Source organism: Echeneis naucrates, chromosome 10, assembly GCF_900963305.1.
Source record: "Echeneis naucrates chromosome 10, fEcheNa1.1, whole genome shotgun sequence".
In the NCBI taxonomy this organism is placed as follows: Eukaryota; Metazoa; Chordata; class Actinopteri; order Carangiformes; family Echeneidae; genus Echeneis; species Echeneis naucrates.
The window spans coordinates 24,905,821-24,931,457 of NC_042520.1; the positions used below are offsets into that span (position 1 = coordinate 24,905,821).

Here is a 25,637-nt window from a genome sequence, read left to right on the forward strand (position 1 = left end):
GCTCCTGTGCCGCTTTGCAGCTGGGATCTAAAAACCTACACTCTTAACCCCCTAACCCCACTGATGAATAAATGTTGGTATGATAATAAAACTTCCTTGAATCCTATCTGATCCTTCGCTTTCTTTGTCTTTCTTTGCCTCAAAAACTCCCTCTGTCCATCTAAAACCCCCCCAATGCTGACCACTGAAGTTACTTTAAATTACAATTTAAATAAATGTTGATTGGGTCAGAAGGTAAATTCCTTGCATGGTGAATAAGTATACATAAAAAAATTAGCCACAATTTTGTTCCGAAATAAATCACATTTATTCTACACATTTCACAACCATGTGTCATAGAGGGCCTTGCCGATCAGACTCTGAGATATTTCAGCTCAGATGTTTATCTCTGTTATAATGAGTGTCTACAGAATCAATTCACAACAGTTGCAAGCAACAGACAAAAAAGGAAGAGAATGAGGGTGTCAAAATATCAACAAATAATTTAGCTTTACAAATTTAAACAAGAATAGGTTGTATCACTTCCTGCAATACAAATTTAAACTTTAGAAAATAAAGCAGCACCCTTCAGTGGAGATCAGTTTCATAAAATTACTCATTCATTCATTCATTATTCGTTATTCATCAAGAAATTTGCAATGTAGTCGATTGTATCATTTCCAGGAATTTGCAGATAAATCAGACAAGACAGACATTTACAGGGAGATGTCAAATTTGCTAACTGGTGAATACATAGTGATCCACCTTACATGTGAACTCTTGATGAGACATGGAGAAGGAAAAGGGAGTGTGATATTTTTTTCCTTAATTCCAGACACGTTCATCTCTTTTTTTTTTAACTCAATGTACAAGATCGTCTCTACTGTGAAGGGCTCTAAACCCTGAGTTGTTGCATGTTTTAGTCCCATAATACCAGCAATACTCCTAACAAAGCCGTATAGCAGGACCAGACGGTTGTGAACTGGTAGGGACCAGCAGAACCATTCAGGAGGTACTCAACCCGAGTCCAGGACCCATTATTGGGCAAAGGTTCCACTCCAAGTGTCCAGCACATCACGTTATAGACATCCACTGCTCGAATTGGGGCTGCCCGAAGATCACGCCTGAAGCCTGTAAATTCATTAGGTATATATGGTCAGATCTTCCTCTAAATGTATTATCGTGATATCGCAATTTACAGAATCTTATTTCGCCACAGACAATGGGCTGATAGTAAATAAATTGTGAATAAATTGCCCAGATTGTACAATTTTTACCAGGTCCTGTTGCCAAGAAAAAGCCTCTCATGTCCATGAACTCGTTGTCGTAACCATGCCAACCATTTTGCCAGGCTGTGGGCTCCAAAGAGTTGTTCTTCCAATATGGGAGACTTGCCTTGTTCTTTAGATATAAAACACACACAAACACACATGAACCTAAAGGGACAACATATTCTAGGCTATGAGCCAAAGCTGTACAGTGCCTGTGAAGATGATCATAAAGTCTAAAGCCCATCGGTTTCTGACATTGAATACAATTCACTGTAAGAAAACCATCAGTTAGTTGAAGACAAATATATTATTCATTACTTCTCCATGTGGTGATAGAGTTGAAATATTCTTGATACCTCAGAGACAAACCAGCCAGGTTCAGCCACCAACGTCAGTGGCGCAACAAACTTTCCTCCTTTGTAATGAAAGCGTTCAGGGATCTCCTGTCTCCTATATACACTCATGTTAGGGACCTTAGACAGTCTGGAATACACCTGGCATAACACACACACACACACACAGCATTACTTCAAATTAAAATGTCATATTTGCCCCACAATGAGGAAATTGCAGGGTAAATTTTAAATAGGATAGAAAAGGGGTAGAGTAAAGGTAGAAAGAGGGGGGAAAGTGAAATAAATAATAAGTAATAAGTTAGGGGGAAATATGTTATTTACAGTTGTATGAGGATTGTTTACAGATATAAATATGTATGTGTGGTCTGGCATAGCAACAGTAATTATGTAACTCAAATATTAAACAATCTTTTCCACAAATAGGCTTATTTTGAGAAATTTGGAAAAATGTTTCCATAATTTCATGAGGACCCAGTTCTGGGTCCCCCTCTACCATGGGCCCGGAACAACAGACCTGTTTGTCCCCCACTATCAGCGGGCCTGCACAGAGGTTTTCAAGCCGTCTTCCTCCTGAAATCGTTCTACATTTTTCTGGTCTTGTTAACATCACCTGCAGATGATGCTATCCAGCCCAGTCCACAAAGTTGTCTACCACTGTTTCGTACTTCCCCTTATAGACCAAACAACTGCTCATTATCATTGAACTGAACTTGAACTGGTTCCACTCACAGAGCCACCTCTTTCCAGTCACCTTTCATCCTTTTGTTTTTGGCTGCCTCCTTAGAAGACTGCAGCATAGAACAGTAGACTTGCTACCACAGAGTGGTGAAATATCTGCAGCATCTTTCTGTAGATGCTAAGGATCTGATCCACTCCACGAATGTACACTGGCTGAAGAGAGAGCTTGGACTTTCAGAAATCCAATTTCATTTCCTTTGTCTTTGTTCAGTTTTTGTGACTCCTGTCACTGAAGGCTTTTATCGGATACCTGGATTGAGATTGCTCCCCATTCCTGATTCACACCAGAATAGCAGTATCATCTGACTATTTCTGGATTGAGCAAGACTCAGAGGTGTAACTGAAGTTCTTGTTTACAATGTGAAGAGTAATGAATCAGTTCCCTTTTGGAGCACCTCTGCGGCTCATGACTGTCCCAGAGATGCAGCTCCTCAGCCTAACACACTTTCTGTCAGGTAATCTCTAGGAACCTCATCCATTAATTGCTGTCTTATTTTTGTTGTAGCCAGCAATAGTGTTGATTTCTCTCCATACCTCTTGGATTTTGCTCTGTTGTAAAATCCTCTCTTTTTCTTTCTGTATTCCACCTTTGCCTTTATCCACCTTCTCTATCACTCTTGTTTCAACTGTTTGAGTTGGGTTATTTGTCACCATCCCTAAAAACCTGCTTTTTCCAGTTGAGCATTGCTTTGATGTTGCATGTGATCCAGGGTTTATTATTTGAGAAACACTGTGCAGTATGTGTAGGTATGACAATGTCTCCACAGAAGTTGATTACCATAGCCTCTTTATATGCATCAACATTCATGAGGTGCCTTGAATTGACCACTTATGGCTGAATGTGTGCATGTAGAAATATGAAGCAAATCTGTGTGTACACATGTGATTGATAAAGTTGTGATTGCACAAATCTGGATTATTTTTTATATTCACCATTTTCAGATTTTTGCATACATAAGTGAGTGCCCTGCTCATCAGTTTTGTTCAACAAAGAGTTTACATTTCCCATGATGGCTGATGGAGGAAAACGCTTGTGTCTCCAGGCTTTGACTTCTGCTCCAGCACGACAACCTCGAAAGATTTCTAACGCTCAGTGGTGATAGAGTGATTTATTCCAGATTTACTCTGTTTTTAGGAAAGGACATCCACTTTTGAGTAAATACTTCTGCCACATCAGTGCTATTATTCAGTTCTTGTTTTTTTTTTTTTTTTTTTTGGTGTGGGGGGGCAATAGTCAGCATAAAAGTAAAGATGAAAAAAAAATAGTTTAAACTTGGGAGCTATCACACTACCCAGTGGAAGCACATCTTTAAAAAAAATAAATAAATAAAAATATGAGTTCCTAAACCATTGGAAAGTACTACCCCTCCAGCAGGACACTTTCTGTGGGTTAAATCAATTGCCCAGGCAATATAAAACGCTTCAGCAATTGGAAGTGTTCAGCACTGCAGCCTGCATCCACAAGTTCTTGGGCCACTGAGAGATTTGAATAAAGTAGTTCAATCTTAGCCTGGATAACTACTTAACATGTTAAATTTGTTTTCAATTAGATGATAAAAGCATATGGGCTGTGTTCAGGGCCTTCATAATATGTACCAAGTGCCAAAAAAATGGGGGAAAAGTATAAAAATTTTAAAATTACCCCAGCTGGGTTGACAGCAGCCATTTTTAGACTGGAGGAAACCAGACAGGCAGAAACAAGCATTGTTTTAACAATTTATGTCAGAAAAATTGTATGTCCTGATCTGGTCTCACCTCTTTGTACTTGTTATCTTTGGGCCACAAACTGACCACTGGTCCTCTGTCCATCATCTTGATGATGTCAGACATGTTGATAAACTTCTCCAGCTCTATAACCTTCTCCATCCATTGGATATTCGTCATACCATGGTCTGAAAATAGCACAACGTTCAAACGGTTCCCCATGGTCTTTTCCTGTAAAAATATCAAATGCAGCAAAAACAAATGAAAACAAACAGAAAGACAGGAAAAGTATAGCAGTGATGCAGCTGTGACTTTAATAACACTGGGAAACTTACTAACTTTGATTTTGCTGTTGAGTGTCTGTATTGCAAGATCCAGTTGTTGCACAGCTGTTCTGACCTGGTGAGAATCTGGACCAAAATGATGGCCCTCCACATCGATTTTCTCATAATATATGGCTGCCATATCTGCTTGGCCTGAACTACAGACACAAATACACACATGATTATAATATCATCAAATGTTACCGTTACCGTCACTTGAAAGACATGTTTGAATGTGCCATATGTTGTGACTGACTGATTTGAGCAGTGCCGCTTGGCCTTATTAGCCTTACTTTGTAGAATTGCACATGCAAATTAAAGGTACAGCAAAGTCTTTTAACATGTGAATATCAAGATGATCTGAAGACATTAACCAGTCATTAAAACACTCAATTATTTAACCATCTTTCATTGTTGTCATGTTTGGGCTTGTCTCTCAAGCTCAATAACATTCCTAAATCAGCTGTTGTTCATCAATGCTCCTGAAATGCGGAAGGAACAAATCAGCTTTTATCCAGCAGCTGTTAAATTGTCATGAATAACAACTTAAAGTCTTACTAAAGCCCACATGACACTCAATCCAATTCCACCCTGTTATCATGGATGTGTAAACTAGACACACACATAAACACACACTCAACTGTCCCGCTGTTGCTACAGACAATAAACTAGCCACAGATACTTAACCCTAACCCTAAACCTACGTCGCACTGTTATTGAGGACATGTGAACTAACCACAGGCATTCTTCTGTCCTACTTTTATGACAGACATGGAACTAACCAAAGGCACTCAGTTGTCCTGTTATTACAGACAGTAAAGTGACCACTGACACGCCACTGTCAGGCTATTACAGAGTGAAATTAGCACAGATATGCTGCTGTTGTACTGTTGTTACAAATGTGTGAACTATTGCATCCTGTTGGTTTCATAATGTGATTATATAAGTGCTTGTCATTTATTATATAGTTTAGATTTTGTCATCGTAACTTAACTTCTGCATTGTATGGCTCAAAAATAGGACTGGATTAAACCACCTGACAGGTGCAGGTCAATGTTGTTACCTCAGCACATTGAGAGCATTGACTATTGAGTCTGTGAGGTTCTTCTCCGACGGGTTGTAGACATATTTTTCACAGAAAGATGGACGGACACCCAGAATCTCTACCTCGCATCCTGACACACACAGAAAAAAAATTACTGCATTTTTCCACAGACAGCTCTGTCAATAATGACTGAACTATTCAACATTAACATGCTTCAAAAACAAGGGCAGAATTTGTTCTGCATCTCAATAGAGATGCAAAATTTCAACTGCTGGCCAGGTGCCTCTGAAAAAACAAAACAAAACAAAGAAACATTAAAATATGAAAATGAGAGGAAGTACGTCATTGTACATTATTGGCAGAGACTGTGGCAGTGGATCATCTCTGGCTGTCAAATCTTGTGAATCAAAGGAACATTAAATACAACCCCAAGATGGTACTCTGTCTAAAATGTAAATAAAAATAGAATGCAATGATTTGCAAATTTCATGAACCCACACTTTTTCTCACAATTTTTCCATTTTCCATAATTTTTTTATGATTTGAGAGAGTAATATGAACACCTTTTCGCCAAACTTGACAGGTCCTTTGATCTTAGTTGACCTTTTGACCCCACCCTAGTTGACCAATGAGAGCGTTTCCCCACCCCTTAACCACTCCCCTGGCGTGTCCACGCCCTTAGTGATGAGGTCATAATGAGATCGTGGGGTATTAGAAGAAGAGCACCAAAGTCATTTACAGGTTGACTGGAGAAGAGGTAGGACATAACCTCTGTGAAAGGAGAGGAAACTCCAAAGTGTTGAGAGCAAATCGAGCATGTATTTAAAAACCAGTGATATTCACATTACAAGGTAGACAGAGAGTGTTAAATAATCTGAGAGTTGTGTTTCTCTCTCCATGATGTTTACAAAGATCAAAGCAAAATGTTTTAAATCATGTTATACTTGGTAAAACAGTTTTGTTTATCTATGAAGGGTAAAAAAAACTGTTAGGGTGAGTCTGGAGGGACAAGAGGAAACTCTTGACATCATGAGAAAGTTTTTTTTAAAACAATGATATTCACAATACAAGATAGACAGAGAGTGTTAAATAATCTGAAAGTTGTGTTTCTCTCTATGAAGTTTACAAAGAACCAGTTGGAATGAAAGGAGAGGAAATTATTTCTCATTCCAAGACAAGACCCCTGATTTTACTGTGTTTTATTAAAGTTGGTAAAAAAAAAAAGTTTTGTTTATCTATGTAAAAAAAAACTGTCAGGGTGAGTCTGGGGACAAGAAACAGAGACCCATAAAAAGTTTGGCTTAGCTGTACCATCACAACCCTGTTTATTGACAAACGATTGACAAGTTGTGATTAGCCGACCACTCAGACCCGACGGGAGAAAACACTGAAGTAATTCTAAGATAATGCACTTAATTGATTGTTTCTGAAATGTTTTTGTGATGTATATAATTTTTTTTGACTTGTTTTTACAGACGGTCTTCTAGAGAATGACTTTGAGTTTCTTATGTTTGATGATTTTCCTGAAGTGTTGCTTCTTTATCAAGATTTATATTCATGACAATATTTCTCATGTTATTTCTTACCGTATTTTTTCCTCGACAGTTTGTATGCAGGAGCTGGACGAAATCAAGAGAGTTTTCAGAGAAAGTTGAGCTGAGCCCGTACCAGAGGCCATACCAGAGATCGAAGGCTCCCAGAAACCCTTAGGTGAAGAAGCGGATAGGTACAGGGGTAAAAAATCGTTTCAGGACCCGAGGTCTCAAGACAGGAGGAACATCGATCAGAAGCTAGAGGAGAATCCAGGAAAAGATCCCACGAATCTTTAACAGCTCTTCAGGCAGTTCTTCTTCTTCTTCCTCCAGCAACAGCGTTTGTTTTCCTAGTCATAAGTTTCTTTTGTTTCTTTTTAACTCTGGTTATTTTCAACTCTAAAAAAAAAAAAAAACATCTGCCATTACTTCAAACTGTGTACCTGCATTAATGGGCTGGGTGAAACAGAGCGAAGCTGACGTCATATCCGTCGTTTTTACTTTTTAATGAAAATTAAAAAGTAAAAAATTATTTGCATAAACGGATGTGTCTTGTAATATTTTTCAGACTATAGGAAGGAGAAGAGGAGGAATTTGCGCTACAGAAGAGGTAGATCGACGTCCAAAAGATCCAGATCGCCCTACAGAGGAGCCAGATTGTTCTACAGAGGAAAGAATAGCTAGATTGCACTCCCGCTGGACGATTCCATGCAGAGATTGCGCAGACCTCGATAGATTCTTTGAGAAACCATCTCTTTTTTATAGTATATTTTACCGTTAGTGTTCAAATAAAATATATGAAATTGATTTGGACTTCTCCCGCATCCTTCATCAAACGAATGTGCGAGTTCACTATGTCAACTCAACAGGTCCTGCACTCATAGTGACGAGGTCAGAGCTTTCAAGGGGGTCTGGGTCATGCCCGAGTTAAACAAGGCTTTGGAGATGAGTTATCGTTTGGCCAAGATCACAGAAGTGTGGCATTTTGATCACAGGGACAACACTGTCTTTCTAAAGTACATGCAGACCTTTTTGAAGAAAGGGACAAAACACACTGCCTCTGGGCAATTACCTGGGAGATTGGACGGACGAATTAGACAGAGACAGCATACAAGAATTTGTGTCTTAAAAGTTATGCTTATCAAACCAGGAACAAGAAAAAAGCGGTCCTCAAGGTCAAAGGTATTATGCAGACGCATGACTGCTGTCAAAGAGTCAACTTTGACATTGTCAAGCAGTTGGTGGAGGGCTATGTGAGACAGCGTGTTGAGAGAGGGGATGAGGAGGAGGAGGAGGAGGAGGAGCGGTTCATTGAAACCCCTCAACAAAATATTGTAAGCGATAAAAGGGGATTTCTTCTTAAAAAATTCTTAATTTCTTAATTTCAGAAAAAAATTCACGTTATGACATCACGTATGACAAGAGATGGCTGCTGCCTACGGGTCATACTTTACCTTTTGGTTAAAAAAAAAAAAGTCACACCTTGTTGAAAAATTTGATTTTGATCCTAGATTGGTCTTGCCTTTTTCATGTCATATTGTGCGACCCAGCGGATGTGGAAAAACTTTTTTTGTAAAAAAAATGTATTGTAAAATTGTCAACATGTTATGAACCGTGTACCTGAGAATATTTTATGGATTTATACTTCTTTTCAAAGCATGTATGAAGAATTGCAGAAGAAAAATAAAAATATTAAATTTGTCGAAGGACTGCCGGATTCTTTTAAAGATGCTCAATTATTTCCCCCTCACCAAAGACATCTCATTATATTGGACAATGTGTTATTACAAGAGGCGGATCATCCAGAAGTGGTAAGAATTTTCACACAATACAGACACCATAAAAATATGAGCGTGATGCTGCTGACCCAAAATGTATTTTACAAAGGTAAATACAGTCGCACCATCAACTTAAACAGTAATTACCTGATGCTGTTAAAAAACCGACGGGATAAATTGCAAATCATCATATTTGCTCAACAAATATGTCCCGGTCAAAAAGATTTTTCTATTCAAAGTTTCAAAGACACTACTCGAGATCTTTTCAGTTATTTATTGGTGGACCTCACATCCGCCTGTCCAGAAAGATTCAGACTCAAGTTGGGAATACTGCATCATCAGTGGCCGGTGGTTCATCTGCCTAAAACAAAGTGAAATACGCCGTGCCGTAAAGATATTCTCAAGCACTGTTCCTCAGACTTTCTTCAGTGTCTCAGTGAGCTCTGTTTAAACGTGTTGAAAGGAAACGTGCCGTTGAATGCTTGAATGCATGTTTCTGCTGAACCCTCAGCCGCTGAGCCAACTGATGCAGAGGCCAGGCCCGACGGTCATCACGGGTATGGAGACTCCAGCTCAAACCATGAGACGTACAGCGAAAAGTGATGTGGATGAAAAAATGAGGGCTGTATTAACCCTCCAGTCGTATTCACCTCCCGCCCCTTACTTTAGTGTGACCGGTCAAAATTAACTGCTCTTAAATTAGCACAAAAACCATTTTTCACCACCAAATTTTTATTCAACGTTCTTTAGCTGTGAACAATGTCTCAAAGTAGTGTTTAACATGAATTTATAGAATTAGACATAAAATAACTGCAGTGAAAATACAAATAGGCGCTGAAAATGTATTACAAAATGAACATGTAATGTAAAAACTAAATGGAAAACCAAAGACCAAACTCAACGTGAAGTCGTGTGTGTGTGTGTGTGTGTGTGTGTGCATGTGAATTCATGCACATGAGTGGCATGTGACACTCAGGTCAGAGTGGGCCTTGTAAACATAGCCATCACATTTGCAGCATCTCAGGCTTGTTTTGTTGTCTCTAGAGGCACAGAGCTCACAGCGCTTCCTTTTCTGCCCATGTCCTTGTTGGGAGAGAGCAGCCAGGGCAATAGCTGGGGCTGGGGCTCGCACACGCCTAACCAGACTGGCAGAGGCTGACGCCTTTGAAAAAGAGGAGTCATCAATGCTGCCCAGATCTTTATTCCATATTTCCCTGGTTTGCTTGGAATGTACACCTTGAAGGAACAGCAACCTCTGACCAGGAACCAGCCTCATTGTTTGAGCGATATACTCCAGCTAAAATCAACAGACCTATGTCACTTTGGAGGTCTACCAGGTCGATTTTTCTCCAGGTGTCCCCAAACACAGGTTTGTCATCTCAAGTAGAATTCCCTCAATGGACTCTGGTAAAAAGAGTTGGAAGCTGGACTTGATGTCATCCACACGAGATGTCGCATACCATGTTGGCCCTGGCGTCATCTTTATGATGTTTTCCACTCTTGCTCTACTTCCTCTGTCCTGGGGGGATGAAGACCAGAGCAAGTGTCCACTGTTGTCCACTGGATGTTTTTTGTCTGATGGATGAATATAGTCTGGATACCCATTCATTTCCTATGGCAGTCACTTTTGACCGGGAACAGCACAGGTGTAACAAGGTTGATTAAAACACTCAAAATTCAATGAAAGAGGTGATCATCACTTTTATATGTTCAAATGCATAGTGTGGAGGATATCATAAGGCCTTGAGGCAATCAGATGTAAAACACAAAATTTATGAGTTTTTTAATTTGTAAATCGGTCAGATTTGACCCAAACACGACAGGAGGGTTAAATGAGTCCTGGCTAAGCCCCTATGAGAAAATAAAAAAATAGAACGCCCTACTCTTAGTCTCTCCCACTCGGACTGGAAAGGTGAAAAACCAGTTCTGTTAGTTACAGTATACCGTCCACCTGGTCCGTACTCAGAATTCCTATCAGAGTTTTGATGAGTTTATATCAGAGTTAGTACTTAGTACAGATAAAATCATTATTCTGGGAGATTTCAATATACATGTTGATGTAGAAAGCGACAGCCTTAGTTCTGGGTTTCTTTCCCTACTAGGCTCAATTGGCTTTTCCCAGCATGTGAATGAACCCACTCACTTTTACAATCATATCCTTGATCTTGTTCTAACTTATGGCATTGAAATTGACAAGCTAACAATTCTTCCCCAAAATTCTCTCCTGTCTGACCATTACCTTATTACATTTGAGTTTACTTTAATGGGCTCCACAGCATTGAGGAATAAATTCAGCTATAGAAGATGTTTATCTGAAGCTGCTGTGGCTAAATTTAAAGAGAACATTTGGTCATCATTCCCAACAATGCCATATCTAAATCTAAATTTAAATGAGGATTTCTCCCATACGCAGGTTGATGACCTTGTGACTAGCACTATGGCCACACTGCGTTCGAATCTTGATAATGCTGCCCCTCTCAAAAAGAAAGTATTCAATCTGAGGAGGATGGCTCCCTGGTATAGTTACCAAATCCGTACCTTGAAGCAGACATCAAGGAAATTAGAAAGAAACTGGCGTTCCAGTAAGTCAGAAGAGTCTCACAGAGCCTGGAAAGACAGCCTAAAAACGTATAAAAAAGCTCTCCGCAGTGCTAGAAGTTCATATTACTCAGCACTCAGAAGAAAACAAGAACAACCCCAGGTTTCTCTTCAGCACTGTAGCCAGGCTGACAGAGAGCCATAGCTCAGTTGAACCAGTGATCCCCTTAGCTCTAAGCAGTAATGATTTTATTAGTTTTTTTTCAGACAAAATTCTCACGATCAGAGAAAGAATTTATCAGCTCTTGCCTACGTTAGATAAAAATCCCCTTCTGAAGACGGCAACTGCTGAATCAGCTGCGGCGCCTCCTTTACATCTGGAATCATTCTCACCTCTAAATCTCTCAGAGCTAGCTTCTATAGTTTCATCATCCAGACCGTCAACCTGTCTATTAGACCCAGTACCAACTAGCCTCTTTAAAGAGATCTTTTATGTAATTGAGCCGTTTATTCTAGATTTGGTTAATCTGACTTTATTTCTGGGTGATGTACCTCAGGCACTTAAGACTGCGGTCATCAAACCCCAGCTTAAAAAGCCGAATCTTGATCCAGATGTTTTGGCAAACTATAGACCCATATCGAACCTTCCATTTATTTCTAAAATCATTGAGAAAGCTGTAGCAAAACAACTACACGAGCATCTGGATGGGAACAGTTTGTTTGAAGAGTTTCAGTCAGGATTTAGAGCCCATCATAGCACAGAAACAGCGCTGGTTAAAGTCTCCAATGACATTCTAATGGCCTCAGACAATGGATCAGCCTCCATACTTCTCCTTCTAGATCTTAGTGCTGCATTCAACACCATAGATCATAATATTTTACTACAGAGACTGGAACATGAAATTGGAATTAAAGGAACTGCACTAAAGTGGTTCAAATCCTACTTATCAGATAGACATCAGTTTGTTCATGTAAACAACAGCTCCTCCTCATGTACTGTAGTCAGTCATGGAGTCCCGCAGGGTTCGGTACTTGGACCAATCCTCTTTACGCTTTATCTGCTTCCTCTAGGCAACATTATCAGGAAACACAGCATCAATTTCCACTGCTACGCAGACGATACTCAGCTGTACCTATCAATGAAGCCAAATGAAGTCACTCAGATAGTCAGACTGCAGGCATGTCTTGAAGACATAAAAGTCTGGATGACTGGAAATTTTTTACTTCTCAACTCTGACAAAACAGAAGTTATTGTACTCGGTCCTAAGCACCTCAGAAAAATACTATCTAATCATCTCATCAGTTTGGACGGCATTACTTTGGCCTCCAGCTCCACTGTAAGAAACCTTGGAGTAATTTTTGACCAGGACATGTCCTTTGTCCCTCACATAAAACAAGTTAGTCGGGCAGCTTTCTTCCACCTGAGAAACATTAGGAAAATCAGAAACATCCTCTCTCAGGATGATGCAGAAAAACTAGTCCATGCATTTGTAACTTCTAGGCTGGACTACTGTAACTCATTACTATCTGCATGTCCAAACAAATCTCTAAAAGGCCTTCAGTTAATTCAGAACGCTGCTGCACGAATATTAACAGGAACTAGGAAAAGAGATCACATCTCTCCCGTGTTAGCTGCTCTTCATTGGCTGCCAGTAAAATATAGAGTAGAATTCAAAATCCTTCTTTTAACGTATAAAGCTCTTAATGGCCAAGCTCCATCGTATCTCAGAGAGCTCATAGTTCCTTACTGTCCTAGCAGGCCACTCCGCTCTCTAGATGGAGGTTTACTTGTGGTTCCTAGAGTCTCCAAGAGTAAATCTGGAGGCAGATCGTTCAGTTATCAGGCTCCTCTTCTATGGAACCAACTCCCAGCATCGGTCCGGGGGGCGGACTCTTTAGTAACTTTCAAGACCAGGCTTAAAACTTTCCTGTATGACAGAGCGTACAGTTAAAAAGTCCTCTACTCTTTAGCTATGCTGCTATAGGCCTAGGCTGCTGGGGGAAGGACTGAGCTTCTCTCTCTCTCTCTCTCTCTCTCTCTCTCTCGCTCTCTGTCTCTCCCTGTCACCCTCTCTCCCTCTTTCTCTCTAACTCCCTCCTTGCATGCGCTGATAAAAACCATCCTTCTTAAAAAAAAAAAAAAAAAAAACAGTTTCACCCAGTTCTAAGCATTTATACTGCATTTACTAACCATGTTCTGCCAAAGTCTCTGTCTCTCCCAGTTCCTCTCCTCTCTCTCCCTGTCCCCATCCTGCAGGTGGTGACTCATCTCCATCCCATGTTCCTGCAACATCTGCTGGTCCCATATAGCATGAATTCTGTATTACAGCTCAACTCCATGAACTTCATGCAACAACATGTTCCTGCCTACACCCCCCCCCTCCAATGCCTGCCTGCCTGTCTCTCTCTCTCTCTCTCTCTCTCTCTCTCTCTCTCAACCCAACCGGTCGAGGCAGATGGCCGCCCCCCCTGAGCCTGGTTCTGCTCGAGGTTTCTGCCTCTTAAAGGAAGTTTTTCCTTGCCACTGTTGCCAAGTGCTTGCTCATCGGGGGATCTGTTGGGTCTCTTTAAATAAATTTATAAAGAGTTTGGTCTAGACCTGCTCTATATGTAAAGTGCCTTGATGTAACTTTGTTATGATTTGGCGCTATACAAATAAATCTGATTTGATTTGATTTGATTTATTGCAAAGATATCTCACCCTCCTCAAAAAAAGATGACAGAGAGGCAGCGGTAAAGAGACAACCTACACCTGCTGCTGCTGCTGAAGAAGAAGAAGAAGAGGTGGAGCCGCTGCAGCAACAAGATGAGACATTCTCTGAAGTACTGCAAAAACTTGCTCCTCGCGACTGTAAAAATGCCTCCTATATCATGAAGAAATTAAGCAAGAGCAATGGTGGATGGAGTCCAAAGGGTGAATTTGTTTATAAGGGAAAGACTGTGAAAGGTTCTCATATAGTTAAAATATTTGTTAATATTTCTTATAATAAAAAATCCCAGAGACCGACGCCAAAGGGCTCAATGGTGTTTTTAAATACTCTGACGGAGGTCACATTCCCCTATCCTCCGTGAATAGCCCCCAAGCTCGCAAACAACACAGCAGACTCAGACGGGGGATGAGGAGGAAGTGGAAGAGAGTGGTGGTGGTGGTGGTGGTGGTTTTGAAACTGCTCGGAAGATAATCATCCTATCCCTGCGACGGAGCATGCCCCCCGAAGAGAGATGATGATGATGAAGAAAAGGCCCCTCGTCCATCTACACCCTAGGTCGGGGAAAAATATAAAAAGAAGAAGAAACCTCTGTGGATAAAATTTTCTCCCTAAACAAATTTGCATTTTCAATAAAGTTTATAGTTGAAAAAAAAGCACGCTTTTTTTTTTTTTACCATCATTCCTCCTGAAACAACACGCTCCCCGGGAGGTCTCTTCCCAGGTCTTTTGGCCAAAACCATGATACCTGCAGCTCCCTCTTGAGATCCAGGGTTCTCTCACCTGCCGCCGCCAGCTAATTTACCCACAGCATGGGTAAACACTTCAGAGGCAGCCATTTTGATATGAGGCTAAGCCCTTTCTCACCAAAGGCACTACAAAACGGAAATAACTTGCTAAATACAGAGCCTATACCTCTCCCTTACATAACAGGGGACCCGTAAAAGCTGGGAAGTGCTCTCCCTACTTGATTTTCATAATAACTTACATAACAGTGAGGGTCCATTTCAAGAGTCTGAATCTTTTTTTTTTTTCTTTATACGGCAGAAAGAGTGTTGACGGACCTGAAATGTAATTTCAACGCCGTCTTGCCAAAGGTGAAATCAACGGGTAGGTTTTGATCCAATTTAATCTCTATGCGAATGTTTTCAATGCAATTCTTAGCCACGGGCAGATAGTGATCATATCCCCATATGTTTCTTGTACATCGACGATTCTCAAGAGAGGAGCGTAAACATCACCCACCACCTGATGTTGTACCACGTCTGTGTAACAGTAAACGTGGTACATCCCCACCTTTATATCCACCAGATAAGGAGCCATCCTCAAGTCAAACCTGATCCATTCTCCAGGGCCCATGATGTAAGCCACAGGTGGAAATAAACTAGGATGAATCTGACCCCAGCCTGATATTCAAATCTGTTGTGAATGTTGTTAAAGACTATTTTAATGTATTGTCAATCAATATGTCGAAAAATGTTGAACTCGTCCGCAAATTGCCCTTTGGAAGAGCAGGATTCAACGATGATAATAAAAATAAAAATATATTGCGGCTTACAATAAATATAGCAACTTCTGATCAACCCATATCAATTTCAGGCTTAAAAATACAACTTTCGTATAAACCACGCCCACTTCTGGTTTCACGTTAATTACTTTATTACAATAATTGTTAGCTACATGTGATTAGTGGCTATCCTACTTGTGTTGAGCTGCCAAAGTCTGCAATATACTGTAATAGGATAATGTTGAAAAAGTATTAAAAAACACAACTATTCTACTAACAATATTATTCACTATAGTTATTAAAATTCATTTATAGTTAATTAGATCTAGGCAACTCATGACAATATAAACATGACTTACTGAACAATTCTCTTATGCTGAATGTGTGGTAATGATTCCAATTATTTTCACAGAGCCATTATGTCCAAAAGGAAAGGAAGAATAAAGCCTGCAGATGATGCAAAGACACATATTCTGTCTTGAAAGTCAGGATTTATGGAAAGATTCATTGACATTTTCAAATTTAAGTGGTAGATGGTTCCCTGAAGCAACTTCTGTATTTCAAAAACAAAACTGTAAAGTTGGTACAGGGAATAATTTATTATTATGTTTCAGGTCATATGTGGGTTTTTTGTCAGAGGATTTCAGTGTATGAGTGTATTGTACCGAAGTGTACAGTGAAGTAGAGACTGTTGCTGTAATGAAAGGAGTATATCTCTGCAACCACTATGTCTATTTGAATATGGCTTGAATACTAAAGGGATCATTATATGTGTTACTGGTGAAGAGTGAATTTCAGGCTCGCCCAAATGAAAAAATATTTAGGATAAGTATCCTTTAGAATGATGCTGATTTTACTACCAAAATTTCAGACAGGGTTTCCAAAATGTCCATTTGTGGCACAGTTTGGAACCATTTCCCATTGTGAACCATTGTTCAAGAGTCAAACAATTTATAAAAAGTCACCGAAAACCAATCAACCCAGAGTCTGCTGCTTAATTTGATGTGCAACATGGCTATATTCTTTCATGATTACTGCAATGGTGCACTTTGTTTGCCATGTATTTTTCAGAGTCCCTTTTAGACCTCCCAGATTGAAGTGCTTACTTTATTATATTCTTGTAGGAAGAGGAGTGTTCGCCATGCACCCCACTGAACCAGGGGACTTTGACTTGGAGTACAGGGGTGAACTCCTCACACAGGAAGAAAGCCAGTCACAACAGTACTCAGAAATTGAACACACATTTCTCTTTGACTTTGAGTGGCAGAACCGTTGCTTGTGGTGAATTCTGAGTTGAATCTGAAACAATTTCACAAATACGCTTAGAAAATTCTTTTTAAAAAATCCATTCCAATAAAACTGCTTAAAATTATAACACTGTTAAATTTTTTCTTATACTTTTCAGCCTTGATGCATCTAAAGAAGATGGATCTCTTTGATGACTATTCAATGACAACCACAAAAATCCAAATTGTGTCATGAAAAAAATGATAGTTGACAACAAGCCACACTTGTGCCTTTTTGCCCTGAAGAAAATAGAGATAGGATCTGAAATTGAGTACAACTACGGTGATTCAAAATGGCCTTGGCGCAAGAAGGTGAATTGGTTAGATTAAGCATGAAGATTTTATTTATTTATTGATAAATTAAAGTCTAAAAATTTGTCATCTTGTAAAAGGAAAATTATATATTTCTCCAATATTAATCACATTTCCACTCTTGAGTGTATCTATAGGCATGCATGTGATCTTTGATCAGGGTTAGCGTTAGTGAGTTCTTGTTTAATTGAAATCCAGGTGAAAGGCCCTCACACTCCTGCAGCAGCAGTAGAGACAGAGACTAGGCCTGAACATCAGATGAGGAATCAAAGCCAGATAAGACGAGCACACAGGTAAAATGGCATTGTAGAAACAGTCATCACAAATATCTGTGGTGACTTGTATGTCAGAGTTGTCCCACCACCAAAACAGGCCAATGTTCACGTTGCTTTAATGCAGTCAGGATTAGTGACTGGGTGGTGTGATGAAGGCCAGAAAACGTCTCTCCCTCACACACACACACGCATGTTTTTTCCAGTCATGTCCTTATGGGGTCATTTAATGTCACAAACGCTCTTTAATTCTATTGTCTCCTGGGTCTGGGATGGTAACATATCATGTGTAACACGTTCTATATGACATTCACTAGTGCACAGGAATTAAGGTTAATGTCACTTACTGTAATTTGGGCTAGAACAGAAGATATAGTTTCGCTCAGGGAGGATAGATGAGACAAGGACAACGGTTTGAAAAAAAAAAAAGAGTAATAAAAATTTATTTATTGGCAGGAAAGCCACTCTTCAATTCATCATTCATTCATTCAGCTATGACTGACTGTATACTTCTTGGTATTGCAAAAAAAGTTATCACTCAGAATTTACCATCAATTTGCCAATAACAACCTCAGTTGTAATACAGAAATATAGTATTAAAAATGCAAATAAAATGACAAATGACAAATTAATACTCCAAAAATAGTCAAATGTCCAAATAAGTCAGTGTCAACAGTTTGTCCAGAATCAGTGTGTATGCATGTGTGTATTGTTCATGTAATTGTTCATCTACCTGGGTAGTGTGATTTTTGCCTCTTATCTGTATGATATGATACGATGTGATTTCTCCAGATTCTTGATGAAGCTGTTCAAGACGTTACACCCTCCGCACAAGTAAGCTGGTGTCCTGCTCCACGCCTCGCTAGTTTGGGCACTGGCTCACCATTGGAATCGATTCATACACCAAAAAGAAAAAAACCACCCTGCATAGAGCAGCAGTTTTATTTCTTTAGAGCCATTATTTATCTAGTTATCTCTTCCTAAATTAACTGTACAGTATTCATTCTCTTTTTAATCTTAAATCAATGAATGTCAACCACTCAAATTGACAATGTACAGTACAAAATGTGCAAATTGTCATTTACGGTTATAAAATTAATTTTTAACAGCCAACACACACAAAATGGTGTATATGAATTGTTTTTAACAATTTTTAGCTGTTTTAAGCTTCTACCATAACATAGTGTACACAAATCATGGATTAAATCACATTTCAATCATGTTTGAGAAAAAAACTAATCAAGTTATTGTCTCTCAGTACTCAATTACACACTGCTGCATGTGTTTTAGCTAACAAAACCAGCTCACTTTGCTTTGTAGCTTTAGCCAGCATTTAACAATAGCTCTGTTGCTTATCACTAACAATGGTTCAATTTGCACATTTTCCACACAAAAATACAAAATAATTTTCTAATAATAATAATAATAATTCTCACATTCAATACACTCTTATATACCTCCGGTTGGTTTTAAAACATCTTCTCAGAAGCATAATAAGATAAAGTAATGATACATTCAAGAATTTAGTGAGTAATTAACCATGGTCGGCAGCTGTTAGCATACTATGCTAATCGCTAATAGTTGCTACTCACCAAAGTTTTCCCTTGACAAAAACAAAATAAACACCAATGTTTGGCAACTCAAGAAAAACTCCTCACAATGTGGATACTTCTCAGAATCGATACCTTACAACAAAAATTGTTTTGATCCACTTTCATTAGTCAAATTGCCAAATTGCGAAGTTGATGTGAATAAAAAGAAAATAGCGGCAACATATTCCAAAAAGGATGTGAGTGTTTCAATGCCCCGAGAATAAAGAGCAGTCTATCTATGTCCGTCCAGTTTTAAAGAAGAAGAATGAATCTAGAAGCTATAACAACAAACATTTCTGCTTTTATTGCAGAAAGTTTGTCCAGAAAATGTCAAGACACTTGTTGTGTAAACACCAAGATGAAACAGACGTTGCAAAAGCTTGCCAAAGCTTGCCAAAGCTTGCCAAAGAACTCAAAAGAAAGGAGACTTCAGTTAGACTATACATGAACCAATGGGAACTTTGAGCACAACAGTGATGTTTTGGAGATACGGAAAGGCAAACTCATCCCATGGAAGCAACCAGAAAAAACATCTGACAGACGGGAATATTTACACTGTGTTCACTGCTATGGCTTGTTCTCAAGAAGAGCCATGTGGCGGCATTTTCAGGTGTGCAGGTTCAAACCTGAGAATACTAAACCAGATAAAAGTAGAGTTCAAGCTTTGTGTGCTTTTGTTGAACCTGCTCCACATGAATTTAGCGATGCTTACTGGAAATTACTGGAAGTATTATGAATCAAGACATGATTGCAGTTGCAATTAAAGAAGACCGCTGCATTCTCGAGTATGATTACAGACTGTTCAGGAAGAATGAGAAGATGGCCAGTCAACATCAGTATATTAGGTAAAAACTGAGAGAGGTCGGCAGGCTGTTATTGACAGCAAGAAAAGTTACACAAGTGAAGACCATCCGAGAACTCATAAAACCTGAAAAGTACAGTCAGGTCATCACTGCTGCAAAGACTCTATCTGGATATAGTGAGCAAACTAGCAGATACCAACGTCCATCTCTTGCTCGCTGGGTTGGACACAGCTTGCATTCTTTGGCCATGTTTATCAAGTCTGAAGGCCTGGGAAAGAAAGATAAACAAGCCATTCAAGATGCTGAGGAGTTTGTACAGCTTTATCAAGAAAGTTGGAGATTTGATATTGCAAGCCAAGCATTAACTCAACTTGACCAGAGCAAATGGAATGCCCCTCAACTCTTACCTTTCACAGAAGATATTAAAAAGTTTCATTGTCATCTAGCTGAGAAACAGAAGCAACATTTGAATGGTCTACAAGAACACCCGTCACCATCAAATTGGAAAGAGCTTGCAAAAGTGATTCTGACATTGACAGTTGACATTGACAGTGTTTAATCACCGGAGAGGAGGGGAAGTGTCCAGGATGCTCTTGTCAGCGTATCTATCAAAGGACACATCAGACACACATGGAGATGTAAGCTTGGCCCTTACACCGCTTGAACAAAAGCTGCGAGGTGGGGTTGCACACTTAGGGGCCGTGTCCATCGAATGTGCTGACAGGGCTCAGGCTCTCTTTCTCTCATCAGAATGTTGCTGTTGCTAGGTTACAAAACCAGCTTCTTCGTCCTGATTGGTCAGTGTGGGAAAAGTGACGAACAGTTGACATGTCTGTCTTGCATGGTTGAATAAACCTTTTCTGTGTCCAGATGTCAGTATGCAGGAAGAACAGTGGTCAGAAGATGAGGTCAGCATTTCATCCCTGCAAGAATGTACCTCCACATCACAAGTCCAAAACCAGGAATTGTCTGAGCTTGAACGATTAAAGCAGATTGTTCTTGACCACTCCTCTGTGGGAGGAGGAAGGAAGGCAAAGTTGGGTAGAGTAGGGAGAGAATGAGAGCAAGAGATGATATTCGGTAGTAAAGGTAGGTAGGTAGGTAGGTAGGTAGGTAGGGAAATGATGCTGTATGGAATTCATGAAGATATGAAGCAGCAGGCGTTGCAGGAACATGGGGTAGTGATGATTCATCACCTGCAGGATGAGGAGAGGAACTGGGAGAGACAGAGACTTTGGGAAAACTTTGGGTTAGGGTTATTGGTATGTCCGCGCATGCAAGAGGGGGAGGGAGAGAGAGTAGAACTATGCAGATTTCACAATTTGGTCAAAATAAGACTTATGCTATGAAGCTAATGTTACACAATGTGAAGAACTGTGCTCAGTTGACTCCAGGGTGGAATTAAAAAAAAAAAAAAAGTGTTAACCATTTCAAATGAATGAGTCCCAAGACCTAATTTTAAGTGCTTGTGCTGTAGATCATTGTTTGATTACCACGTCACTACCCTGTCTTCCAGTCGATTCCGGTTGTTCCGATAATAGCACATGCAGGAGTTAATGAGCGACCAAGGCATATGAATTTGCGGCGAAAAAGAGATGGAATGAAGGAAGTAGAGAATTTAATTTGAAATGTAGATCCCTAATCTAGTCAGTGTCTATATGTGCAATAGAGACCCTTAATGGGCCCCAGATAGTACTCTAACACCCTGCAAAGATATAAAAACAAGAAATGTGTGTGTGTGTGTGTGTATGACACTGGACCTCACAAGTACTGTATGTTAGAAATAAGTGACCAAAAAACGTATATGGAGACAAAAGTTTACATTTTTGTTAATTTGAAGTGTTTTTTGTGACTGGGACCCCATAAATGAGCAAAAAACTGGTGGGCCCCCTGAGGGGCAAAAACGTGTGCGTGTGTGTGTGTATGTGAGGTGTGCGTGTGTGTGCCTACCTGTAATTGCATGTGTGCATGCGTGCGTGTGTGGAAAGTTAGGTAGATTTAGTTAGCTAGCTAGTCTTCCTTGGGTCTCTGTGTGTGTGTGTGTGTGTAAAATTATTTAGAAAAGTTAGCCTATGTGTATTAGCCAATTAGCTATCCCACCGGTCACTATTGTTGCCGGTAACATATTTGTGAGTTCTATGACCACATTAAACTTGCTTATTTAACAGGCTATAATTATGTTTTTTTGATCAGTTTAATACTAAATAGCAAGCTGAATTAGTGGGCCTAAAAAAGTCAGACGTTTGCTAAGCTAACAAGCTAATAAGCCCAATTGTGGTATTGTTGGTTACTAAAATGCTGGTGCATATTCTACTTGTAGGGAAAAAAGTGACAATCCACTGTCACCAGACTTCATTGCTTCCATCTTCCACTACCTGACTGGAGAAGAGTAGAAGAAGAATGAGCTGAATTAAAGATTCCAGCATTTACTTATGGAAAGAAACAGTTACATCCAGTTGACTTGGAGAACACCAGATGCATAGCATCTCTTAGTATACATACTGAAAGAGTAATTAGAGTTCTTTATCAAAAGTATACAGTCTTACAAAGCACTGTCCCATAGTTTTTACTGACATAGACAGAAAAAATGACGTGCTCTACCTTGACAAAATTGCGAGCGTATGTTGCGCCCTAACAAATGTGTCTGAATCTGTGGTAACCTTTCAGTGACACTGATTTAAATCAAGAAATGTAACTGACTACAGATGGGCATAAACTAAACTGAAATATGTCTGGATACTGCAGATCTGCAATGTCCTTTTCGACGGAGATACTAGTAAAAAGCACCGCGGGGGCATTATACGGGTCGTTAATATTTAATCTATTTAGTTTTTTATGTAAAGTTCAATTTCATCCGAGTTAAAGTGAGATGTGAATTCAGAAGACTTAAAATCTGCGGCGTCTGTACTAGCCATTTTCTGTTCCATTTACTAACAAAATGGTGGCATAAACAAAAGAAGTCATGTGATATCCAGAGCTCTATTTACAGGTCATTAGTCCTTACATGATTGTATACTGTTGCTATGGCAACAAGTGACCGCTGACGTTAGCAGTTGTTAGTTAGCTTAGCTCCATCATCTGAACAACAATAACCCATGAATTCCCAATTTTGCATATTTAAATAAAATCAACCACAACTACCCAGTCACAATCCTTAAATAGTGAGCCAGTATGTTGTCACATGTTAGATTGTCAAAGTTAGAAAAATTACAGATTCAATTCCTGACAAGCTATGGTAGCATTATAGTAACGTTTTGTGTTCACTAGTGTGTAGTTACGTATAGGGTTGGGACCCAGATCTGGTTCTTTTTTGGAACTGGGTCCAAAATTCCAGTTCTGGAACCAGCTCCACCACTTTTGGATTGACAGTTCCCACAAACGGGTGTTAGATTGTTGGCAGCTGTGTAATTCTTTCATATGGTTGTGCCTGTGCATTGAAGTGACTCTGGTGACATCACGTCCATCTACATTATTGAGTCGAGTGGATCCGTCCACTGATCTCAGACCAGGAGCGTCGGTAGGTAACATTGTAGCATTCCTTCAAAAAATGTAACAAAGCACGACACAAAATGGCCAGTCCACTCCTGTTTGTAATCTGTGAGGTTATATACCTTGCCCGCTGTCTGTGTAGCACCACCAACAACCCGTAGTCTCTCATCAGTCTCGTCTTACCTGCAGTGCCATTTCTCTTTCATTCGTGCAATTGCAAGAGTGAAATGCTCTCTGTCTCGTTGCCTTACCTGGTGGTCATATTGCACAGCTTGCTGAGCCATGTGCATTTAATAAATAAAGAAAAGGAACACAATCCCCAAAACAGCTAACTTCACATGCTGCTCCATGTTTGCCGTTTGTTTTTCAGGGTCGGGAGGGAGGGATTTCCCTTTTTCTTCTCTGTTTCTTTTCTTGCAAGTGCTGTCTGTTTTCCTCATATCCTGTTTTTACCATTTCTTTCTGCACCAAACATGATGAGAAATATTAAAGAAAAAGCATGGTAAATAATTTTTCACAAGTCTGGTCTTACCTGGCCTATTGACATGAAATAAAAAGTGGTATATGTTTAAAAGTCTGCAATTTCGACACAAACTTAATTGAAGCCTCCGCAATAGTCCTTCTTTCTGCTACATCGTCTTAAAATGGTTGCACGATTTGCAAGTCAGCATGTCATCGACTCCAGAGGATTAATCATGGGATTACACAAATTCAACTAAATCTGTGATGATGCTCACCATAGATCTAGGATTGGGATTCTGTCCTAAAAAGGTCATGTGATTTTGGGCTGAACCATTTACCACATACAAATTTATTGCGGTTTAGTTAGTAAACCATCTCATTGTTAGGACAGAATGATGCCAGAGCAACAACATCCCATACAAGAAAGCTTCATTTGATTGTGGAGGTTAGGGTTAGGGTCAGGTACATGTGCTCTCACCAGGCCAGTAGTACATGAAAACCTTCTTTCCAAGCTTCTGCATGGTGACCCACAATGGTTCCGATCCATCCCACCAAAGAGGCAACCGGCTGTCAGGATTAGTCCCAATCAGGAACTCCTTCTCTGAGACTTCATCCCACATGTAGTTTCCAGTCATATGGTGAACGTCACAGTGACGGCCTGACACATACCAATAGAGATAACAAAAAAAAAAAAAAAAGATCATTCATTCATTCATTCATTGTAGTTTTAAAATGAAATTTATCAGTGGTCTTTTTACAGTGGACTCAGTGGCTGAGAGCCACACACACACTAATGATTCTCAAATAAGTGAGCTGAATTCAGAAGAGGGTCAGCATAAAGCAGGGCTGGGTGTTTTTGGAATCGGTGTATATACGCTGGATTAGTGTTTGTGTACATGTGTGCATTTGTGTCTCCGCCAGTGATTCTTTCAAAAGGAAAATGTGCTTCATCAAAATACACACATCAGCATTTCACCAGGAGGCAGGCTTCGGGCTCAACCCCCATTGGCCAGAATAGTTTGGTTTTTTTAGGGCTTAGCAAGATCGGTGACTGCAACACAAAAACACACACATTCACACGCACATGCACACGCGCGCGCGCACACACACACACTCAATTACCAGTGAAAAATGAATCATGTCACGGAGTCATCTCTATTTTAAAGTTAATTAATTATTTCCTTATTTATATTACATAAAAACCAAAACATTCTATTTGTCATCAGTTGGATATTTCAAAATAACTTCAGATTTTACATAACATGCCAGAAAAGCCAAACTTCATTAGTCCCCTGACATTGCTGTTGACTCAACTGAAACGCCACCACCTAGAATCGGGTAATAACATGGATTTCAGCAGAAACACAAATCGCATGCCTAAACTTCACCACTAGTATTTGATACGCATATACAGTCAATAGAAAGAAAACACAGCTGATGACATCACACACTTAATCATCTTAGTTATATCATGACTTTGTTTATGCTTTCACCAACCATCCAAATTGCTGGAGATAGCCTTCAACCTTCTCCTCCTTCTCCTTCTTTAACTCTGAGTCAGAGTTAAATTTTTTTAATGATCAAACATTTTTGCATAACAGATGTATAAATGAAACAGACCTTTGACTAGGAAGGTGTGACTTTTTCCTGAATTCAGCTACATACCACACCCTGGATTATCCGCATATTTCAACGTCTGCAGTTGGGAGGTAGCGTTGGTGAATTACTAGTCTATACCATGGAAGATTATTTTGATGCCCAAAAGTACTACTGCCAGCTGTAAAACAACGACAAAAATCCCCTTTCTACAAGAATATGTACAAAAAAAAAAAAAAAAAAGAAAATCACCAACATTCAAATACAAACATTCTCAACTCATCAAATTTTGTTATGTAACAAGCATAAACAAGCAGCACGTTTTGCTTGAAGAGCACAGAGAAAA

At 39.6% G+C, this 25,637-nt stretch overlaps 1 protein-coding gene across 1 annotated transcript in view; it reads right to left on the minus strand.

The window, feature by feature from the left end:
• Positions 1–296: 296 nt before the first annotated feature.
• The window catches only part of enpp6 (ectonucleotide pyrophosphatase/phosphodiesterase 6), a 41,149-nt gene continuing 15,808 nt past the window's right edge, over positions 297–25,637 (minus strand). Inside the window, exons 2-8 of the mRNA XM_029512510.1 lie at positions 24,174–24,353; positions 5,435–5,546; positions 4,388–4,529; positions 4,100–4,279; positions 1,607–1,744; positions 1,257–1,380; positions 297–1,110 (exon numbers count right to left, since the gene is read on the minus strand). Of these exons, the coding sequence (XP_029368370.1) occupies positions 899–1,110; positions 1,257–1,380; positions 1,607–1,744; positions 4,100–4,279; positions 4,388–4,529; positions 5,435–5,546; positions 24,174–24,353 (1,088 nt within the window). The 3' untranslated portion in view covers positions 297–898. The remainder of the gene's footprint in view (positions 1,111–1,256; positions 1,381–1,606; positions 1,745–4,099; positions 4,280–4,387; positions 4,530–5,434; positions 5,547–24,173; positions 24,354–25,637) is intronic.